This window comes from Oryx dammah, unplaced genomic scaffold (assembly GCF_014754425.2).
Source record: "Oryx dammah isolate SB20612 unplaced genomic scaffold, SCBI_Odam_1.1 HiC_scaffold_27, whole genome shotgun sequence".
NCBI lineage: Eukaryota > Metazoa > Chordata > Mammalia > Artiodactyla > Bovidae > Oryx > Oryx dammah.
Window position 1 is genome coordinate 47,407,644 of NW_024070211.1, and position 8,967 is coordinate 47,416,610.

General features: G+C 36.6%; 1 protein-coding gene across 1 annotated transcript in view; it reads left to right on the top strand.

Moving 5' to 3' along the window:
• FTCDNL1 (formiminotransferase cyclodeaminase N-terminal like) overlaps positions 1–8,114 on the top strand; it is a 42,413-nt gene extending 34,299 nt beyond the window's left edge. Inside the window, exon 6 of the mRNA XM_040228857.1 lies at positions 6,710–8,114. Within this exon, the coding sequence (XP_040084791.1) occupies positions 6,710–7,146 (437 nt within the window). The 3' untranslated portion in view covers positions 7,147–8,114. The remainder of the gene's footprint in view (positions 1–6,709) is intronic.
• Positions 8,115–8,967: the final 853 nt, after the last annotated feature.

Below are 8,967 nucleotides of genomic sequence, written 5' to 3' on the forward strand. Positions count from 1 at the left end.
GGTGAAGAGAATGAAAAGAGAAACAATAAGTTACAAGCTTAATAAATAATTAATTATATGATATGTTAGAAAATAAGTGTTATTTTTTAATCACTAAATCATGTCCTACTCTTTTGTGACCCCATGGACTGTAAGCCTACCAGGTTCCTCTGTCTATAGAATTTTCCAGGCAAGAATACTGGAGTGGGTTGCCGTTTCCTTCTCCAGGGCATCTTCCCAATGCAGGGATCGAACCCAGGTCTCCTGCATTGGCAGGTGAGCCATGGGGGGAGCCCCTAGAAAATAAATGCTACAGCTAAAAAAAAAAAAGAAAATCAGCAGGACAATGTACATCATGTGCCCAGAATGGGAGTAAACTATGGAGGATAAACCAAAGTAGGCCTCATTGTGAAGGCAGCATTGGAGTAAAGACTAGGAGAGAGGCAGTTGGCCATGTGGAAACGTGGACAGGAGACTCAGGCAGAAGGAACATCCAGGATCAAGGCCAAAGAACATAAAGCTGTATAGTGTGATTTCAATATTGTAAAATATATATGCACCTATTTATTTTATTTATCTTATATGTTTGTAAGGAAAGGAAATTCTTAAAGCTTCCAACTTATTTTCACTATTTCTCTAAATTGATCTTGTTGTTATTCCCATCATCTTTCATAAAGGGCAATTATTGAGGTTTATCAGGTCTGTAGAAGCTGGATTTCAGTGCATTCATTTATACTGCTGACAAAAGAGTCAAGTAAAAAAGGAGAAGCAGCACAACTTTTCTCCATATGTCTTTTTTGCTAATATCTCCTTTCAAGTGGTAGACTCTTTAGTTTGTACAAAGACATGAAAATTATAAGTTGCCAAGTTTAGGTAGACCATTACTCCTTGAGGGACTCATTTAATAGGCTCAAAGCAGATTCTAATAGAAAATTAAAATGTTTCAGAGAGGAACATAGAGTATAGATAAATGGTTTCATGAACAAGATTGTAATTTGAGTTTAAATCACATGATCAACTGAAATCTTAGGTTACCTTACTTGCCCAAATTATCCGTTAAGAAACTCATATGTAAGAAGGAGTAAAATGATTTCATTTTTAAAAGTAATATCTATTGCAGTAGAATTTCTAGCACCTCTGTCACTAGGGTAGAAATATTATTCATCTAATTTTTCAACAAGCTTAGTTCTCAACCATAGCAGTTTCTCTCCTTATTTTTAAATTTAATGGCTTTATATATTTTTCTAACATTCTTTATTTACATCAGTGTTTCTCAACATAATTTTCCACTCCTCCCATCAAAACAGAAAAGCTTCAACACATTGTTGCTATGTTTATTTCTTTTCCTAAAAAATTTAAATAGAAATGATTGGTGTTATGAACTGAACACTTAAAGTTAACTTTCCAATGACAAATTAATCTATACAGTACCCGAAAGGAAGCAGAATCTATAAGGGAACAGGTTTCTGTTTTGAAGTTCCTTGAGAATATTATAAACAGAAGAGAAAAAAGTGAGCTCAGAAATGATTAACACCCAGAGTCAGTGCCAAACACACAAAATCTTTTAAACCAAATTCCTTTTAAAAGTTTGTAGTTGGCCAGCTCATGAGGAACATAAATAAGGACAAAGCAGTAATAGTTGATACTTTTAGATCTATAAATAAATACTTTATACATATATATTTTAAAACCCTAAACATTTATGGGATAATTTAAATGCTGGCTGATATATTGTATGACTGGCCTGCATATATGCATCATTGTTTAAAAATGAAGGACAATTCTTTGAACTGTAGTTTCACATGATGCCGTAGGAATCGTAGATGGAGGTAACTGGCACATCTTGGAATCAGGGACTTCTGTTTAGTTGTTTCAGTGGGTTACTGAGAGCTGCCCCTGCTTACTTCTTTCTCTCTGTAAATGAGAAGCTGCAGCATCAGGCACTTTTCTTGACATTGAATAATGCCATTTACTGCATACCCCAAATTTTACCTAGTCTTTGAAAAATAATTTCTAGCCTTAGAATGAGTCCTGTTTTCAGGAGCCTATATCTGTAATTTTCTATGTTTGCTTGTAAATCTGTTTGGGATGATGGAAGATGAAAGTCTCAATGTGTAATTAAGTATGTTACCCGTAATTGAAACATGAAGGACTATGTCTCTGCATGAGCTAGTGAGAGGTACTTTTCTATAGAAAACCTGGGAGCAGGGAAGTCACTTGAGGTTGCTTTCACCTGGTCTGGCTTCATTCCATGATGATGTTAACATGTATCCCTGTGATTTCGTCTCTGAATTGCTGTTACTCTGAAAGATTCAGAGTTGAGAAATTGAGGCTTACGGTTCCTCACAGAGTGGAAAAATGTCATAGCTATTTTGCAGAAAGACAGCTGAGCAGAGGCAGTGTCCCTGAAGAAGTGGAACTTGAACTCAGACCCCTGGGGAGCCATTCCCAGCCCTGTGCCGCACAATGTCACTGAGCTTTCTTTTCTGTGGATTTGGCCACAAGCACAAGAGTCCTGCGTTCTTCCCGCCATGGGAGTATCGGACTTAGCAATTATGTTTGAGTTTTATGGCTTTAGTCATCAAATGTCCTGTTTCAGCTGCGGTTTCTCTTTAATACATGTTCTAAAAAATGTAAAATACCAATATGTAATGATGACTAATTGCTTTCAGTGTAATAACAGCTGTTTATATTTTTGAACCTGAGTTCCAAGTCTGTCGTCTTGCTCTGTTTGTTACTCTGAAGCAAGGCCCACAGTTAGGCTAGGTTTTATCTTTGTTTAACCTTCGTGTTCGTACACCCAGTAACCTGCATGGTTCCTGGCACTCAGCAGGTTTCAGTAAAAAGAGAGCCACACATTAGTTCATGAGAATCTCTTTATTTATTCAAACTGTAATGCAATCCATAAATTTGAAATTCTCTCTTCAGACATAAAAATGCCAAATACTCCAAAATACTACCTCGGTTCCCTCCTCACGCATCTTTTAAAGCTAAGCCATCAAAGACGAGCTTAATATAATAACAAGAATTTTTAAATACATCCCTTAGCAAACTTCTGACCCTCTAAAACAAAACCTTTTCTATTGGAGGAAAATATTGAAAATCTTTTCACCATTAATTGATTGAAAGTGATGGTGCCTGGAACAATTTTTGAGAATAATTTTGATCTAAAGGGAAAAAAAAAAGTTTTTTCTGAGTGCTGCTTTTCCATTTTTTCTAATGGGCTCTTCACTATTGTTTTGTCTGAATGCAGTTTTTTATTTGTGTTATTCCAGACGTGGTCCTACCACAAGCATCTTTAAACCAGACATTAATAGCATAGTTCACAGTCATTACTGCCAGTGCTCAAACACAAATATTGCATTTGTGTTTGTAAAAACTACACATCAGATGTTAATTAAGTGCATTTGTTTTTTTTATGCTTAAACAATCTGGCATAAAGAGTTTACATCTATATCAGTTCACCATAAGGTCTCTACAATATCTGAATCACCAGCCGTACAGTATATGATAAATACAGTGTTTCCACACAGGAAAATAACAGAATTGTCAGGAAAACATCAGGCCTGTTATATTTCCCTGTGAAATAATAGCAACTGAATCTCAGTTTCTTTTTGATAAAAAAAAGTATTTAACTAGCAGTAAACACCAATATTTAGAATGATAAATTTTTCATTAAAGAACACATGGAAAGTGAAATCATACCAAAGATTTTTTTCCTTGTTTTTAGCTTGCTTCAGGGCGTTGTGACAGTTGCTTTGGAATAAAATTGGAATTTCAGCTTTGCAGTGAGATTCATGCTGCCGCCAGAGCAGCCGAGTGCCAATCTGCGGGAGGCAGGAGCCGAGCGAAACCGCAAACTGAGAAACAAACTTTCACATCAGGTTTCTAATTTTAGAGCAAAAAATGGAATTACTTTAATTATATGACATTTAACTAGAAATACAATTTGCTGGGATTAATTGCCTCCCTTATTTAAAAAATTTTTACTAAGTTTAAATTAGCATAAAAAGTCAAATTCAGCATCTTAAATAAGGTCAGTGGGACTGCTGGATTTAAATGCAGAATTTGATTGATTAGAATTGGATCACCATATTGGTGTTGGACTTGGGAAGGATTAAATGGAAGAACTAGAAACGTGTGCATTTGGGCAGAAAACAGTTTCTCTCTTTTTCCTTCTTTCTTTCTTCTTTTCTTCCTTCCTTTCTTCTTGTCTTTTTTTTCTTCCTTTCTTTCTTTTTCCTAAGGCAGAAATGGATCATGGCCTTATAACCCCTCAGGGTGAAAACTACTACCTGCTTAGACCAGAAACTTAACTTCATTGACTTGTCTCTGTTAATTCACTGCTAGAATAAGATATAGTGGTAATACAAAATCAATTATTGTATAGCTAAAGCTTAATAGAAGAATTTAAAATACACATAATAAGGACATATACTAGAAAGTATCATTCTGTATATAAGTGATTACTCTTACTTTATTCAAAAGAGAATATAAAAGTTACTTCTTATGTTTAATTTTATTTTTCTAAGAAATGATTAATTTTAAAGTATGCTTTTGAAGAAAGTTTTTAAATAGAGTTTTATTTTAATTGATTAAGTCAGTGTTGGGACAAGTGAATTCTTTGTGACACTCTTGTGCTCTGGACTTAACATCTAAATTTCTTATACATTTAATAATTTATCTTAGGTAAACTATTGATTACATTATCTTTTATCTTAGGTAATGAATTCATTTATTAGCAAGAATGATCAATTTTAGAAACTCTGTGACAAAAGGGACAGTTATTGGGCACATGGGGATAAAAGGTGCCTTGCAATCTGCTAGAGGATTTAGAAGTCCTGTCCCATGTATTTAAGGATCGAATGGTCCATGCTACCATATTGTCAGGAGGCCCTGGGTCCATATGAATGAACTTGCCTTGAAAGTGACTTGCTCCCCCAAGCTGATAAATTACATATAAATATCTGAACGTTGACTAGGCATATCAAAGTTCTGGAATAGCAGAGCACAATAGTCCCAATAGATGTTTTGAATAGTACTTAGTATAAGCCCCTCCCCCATATGAAACTCCATATATGTATGTTTATATATACACACACACACACACATACTTTTCAGCAAAATCTGAGCATGATCTAGCTATTTGTTTGAATAGTAATAAAGGTGAGGCCACTTCTTGAGTCAGAATAGGGTATGTGTGTCAGATAGAGGAAATGGGATTGTTTGTAACACTACCTGTTCAGGGATAGAGGAGAGAGAAACTGTGCTTGGATGCTTTCGATTAATGAATGACATTAGCACTGACCAAAAAAAAAATTTCCAGTTGTACTCTGTGAAATGTTAAAACTGATATAATTCTCAAAGATATTTAGAGTAAGTGATTGGTGTATGAGGTTGAGAGAGATATGTATTGACTGTTAGGAAATTTAATTTTTATGAAATCAGCATTATGGAGAAATACTGTAATTTGATTCATTCCTGCAGAATTCCCAGTAGAAAGAGGCCCAGCCTCAGGAGTTGAAATGTTTCATTATGTACATGTGTGGGAAAAAGATGAAATGTGGTTTCCGTGTGCTGATTTTCTGTAAAGTGTCTATTAGTATGAGAGTACCCAGGCTAGGCAGCAAAGCCCCCAAACCACAGCTGTCAAGGGGAGAGTGAATTCAACAGGATCTCTCGTTGGATACTGACATCGTGAGCAATAAGTTTGAAAGTAGTAAGAAAAAACAATGACAGTAAAATGATGTTGAAATAGTAGCTAAAAAATTGTCTTATGCTGAAGATGAGGTCAGCCTTTTATCCCTCATCAATCCCTAGTCAACTTTGCCTTTAGAAATGTGAAGTTGCCCCAAAATGAGGAAACTGCAAACCTAAGCTTTTTATACCAATGCTAATTTAACCAAGTTGTCCATCTTATAATGTAAACTATAATTAGAGCAGGGATATTTGTGTAATATGAGCTGCATCATCCCCAAGGCAGGGTAAAACGTGCTCTAGAGTAACTGGGCTCTGGAATAGCAATGACAGTCCTGGTCCCTTGGGAAGCCAAGGATGGAAGAAAGAGATACCTCCAACTGGTTATACCAAGAAGGTGTACATAGTGCCCCAAATCCTGCCCTGCCAAACCTACATCGTCATGAGACACAAGAGTCCCTTTGTCCTTCCCAATTCCAAGACTATTTGTCACTTTTTAGTGACCTCCTTTACTAGCCAAGACTGTTGAGGTTCATTCAAATCTGATCTTAACCTAGCTCAGTGATGACAGGTCTGTGTTTGGGGAGGAAGAGATGAGTACAGAGTGTGATTTATTCCTGTCTCCCAGACCCATAGACCTGGCACTGAATTCCAGCCCCTGTGGAGATGGCCTTGGAAATGAATGGAAGGCCAATACATTTTACTGCTGTTGATATTTAATTTTCAAACGTGCCTTTTGAAATATCTGTTGATTTTTTCAAAAGTCCGAGCTTTTCTTAACCATTCTAGAGTAAACATTGAGATACATTTAGAGTAGATAAAAATTTCTACTTATAGCACAAATAACTCTGTTGGTAAAAAGTATGTATGACCTTTAGAAAATTCTTGAGTTGATAATGAGGAGTATTTCTGTGTATTATTTTAAAATAAAATCAAGTAAAGTTAACAGAAAATAATAGAATTGGGTAAAGAATAGAATCTTCAAGATGAGGCTTTTACTTTGCTTGACTAACATGCTTTTCTAATGATTTAGGCATCGGTGCTAGCCCATACGTGATGAACTGCAATGTTACCATAGATTCTCAAGACTTGGCTCTGGGAAAAGAAATCGCTAGTGCCATTCGGGGCTCGAATGTGAATGGACTGAAGGGTGTCCAAACAATGGCTTTTCCTCATGAAGGGAAAATTGAGATAGCTTGCAATGTAGAGAGTTTTGAAGATCAAGAAGTTACAGAAACCTCCGAAGGCTCTCAATACATGGCTTACAGTGTCCTTGGGGACCATTTTTATTATGTATCTCCTCATTACATCGAAGCTCAAGTTAAAAAATTGGCAAGTGATCGAGGAATTGGTACGATAGGGAGAGCATTAATTGGATTTACACCCCAAGAGTGCAAGAGCTGTGCTGAGTATGCAATAAAAGAAAGTATTGGGGAGTTCTGGAAGATACGGGAAGGTGTTTTCATGTGATCCAATCTAAGGTTTCGTTGAAATTGGAAGAAAAAAATATCAGCCATTGCGAACTTTTCTTATTGGCCTGTGAAGACAAGAAGATCCATGAGCTTGGTTCCAGGTGTGAATTGGAAAACTAGAAGCCTTCTCTGTCCAACGACAGCAATAGGTGTTTATAGATTGTAATTGCCTTATGATATTTCTAGTCATCACTGAAACTTTTGAAATTTTCCTCTGTATCAAGTTCATGCACTTGAGTGTACTAGAAGCCCCCCTGAATGAGCTGGATAAAATGGCAATAGTTATGGAATCATCTTTGATTATCATGAACTAAACTAAAAACAGACTCCATTTATTTGGTGTTCCTGAGCTCTTTATTCCAAAGTCCTGTATTCAACTCTCATTTTCTGAGTAATCATTTTTTTTTAATGTGCACTTTTAAAAATCAAGTACTAAGTAACTAAAAAATGGGGAGAATTATAAACTAAAATTATCAAATAAAAGACTAATCATGTTCTTTTGTTCTTTCTTGTCTTGTTTAGGATGACCTACTGTTCATTCTGGAGATAATTCCAAAAGCCAGATTTGTCTAATTTTTTTTATGTTTATGTGGGGATGTGGAATGGCGGTGTTGGGCATGACTTCAAGGGATTATATTTATCCTTTTTGGAATTTAAATGTAAGTCTGAAGGTTTAGGGAATTTATTACTCTTGAGTGAAGTGAAGGGTATTGGTGGAAGAATTTTATTTGAAAGAAATCAAAATATGTTGCCTCTTTGTGAACTGAAAGAAGCCACTTGCTAATTCTGGCAATTTTATGTAAATCCTTAGTGCTTATGTTTTTTAGTACAAGGCGTTTTTCTATCCATAAAATACAACGAAATAAAATTTTCCATAGATTTTGTTTAGCAAATAAATTGTGGTTTTGGCTAATAAGAGCACATAATGTGAATTTAATTAATTAAAAATAAAAGAGGTTGAACTCAGTCTTTTTATAGGATCCAGTGCATGCATGCATTCTCAGTTGTGTCCAATTCTTTGAGACCCAAGGGACTCTAGCCCACCACACACCTCTGTCCATGGGATTCTAGAGGCAATAATACTGGAGTGGGTTGCCATTTCCTCCTCCAGGGGATCTTCCTGACCCAGGGATCAAACCCAGGTGTCTTGTGTCTCCTGCATTGGCAGGCAAATTCTTTATCATTGAGCCACCTGGGAAGCCCATAGGCTCTGGTGATCTATCCAGTCTGTATATTGGCTGCACTAGGTCTTCAGCTGTGGTGCGGGGCTCTTCACTGCGGCCCATAGGCTTTCTCTAGTTGCAGCATGTGGGTTTCTCCTGTTGCAGCCCATGGACTTAGTTCCCCAACTAGAGATCAAAACTGCATCCCCTGCATTGGAAGGCAGATTCGAAAACAAGTGGACCACCAGGGGAGTCTGTATCCTAACATATTTTTTTGACTTACATTTGAATCTTGACTGCAATTGCATTAATTTTGTTTCAGAATTATACTTTCTGGGTGTTTTCTTTTTGCTGTCAATATAAATACAACAAAGATGGAATAATGATGAACCACTTGTGGTTTTCAGATGCAAGGAAGTTTAGTTGCTGTGATGAAAAGAGCAGATGCTCTCCAGTTAGACCCAGTGGATCTGGGAGAGCTGCGAAGTAGTCATGCCTTGCTTTTCTCTTGCTTTGGCCGAGACCATGTGGCCTAGTAGGACAAGCACTGGACAGCAGATTCTGGCTTGGGTTCTGGCCCTTGTTATCTTTCATGGAGCTATAGTTTCAGTTCAGTTCATTTCAGTTCAGTCGCTCATTCGTGTCCGACTCTTTGC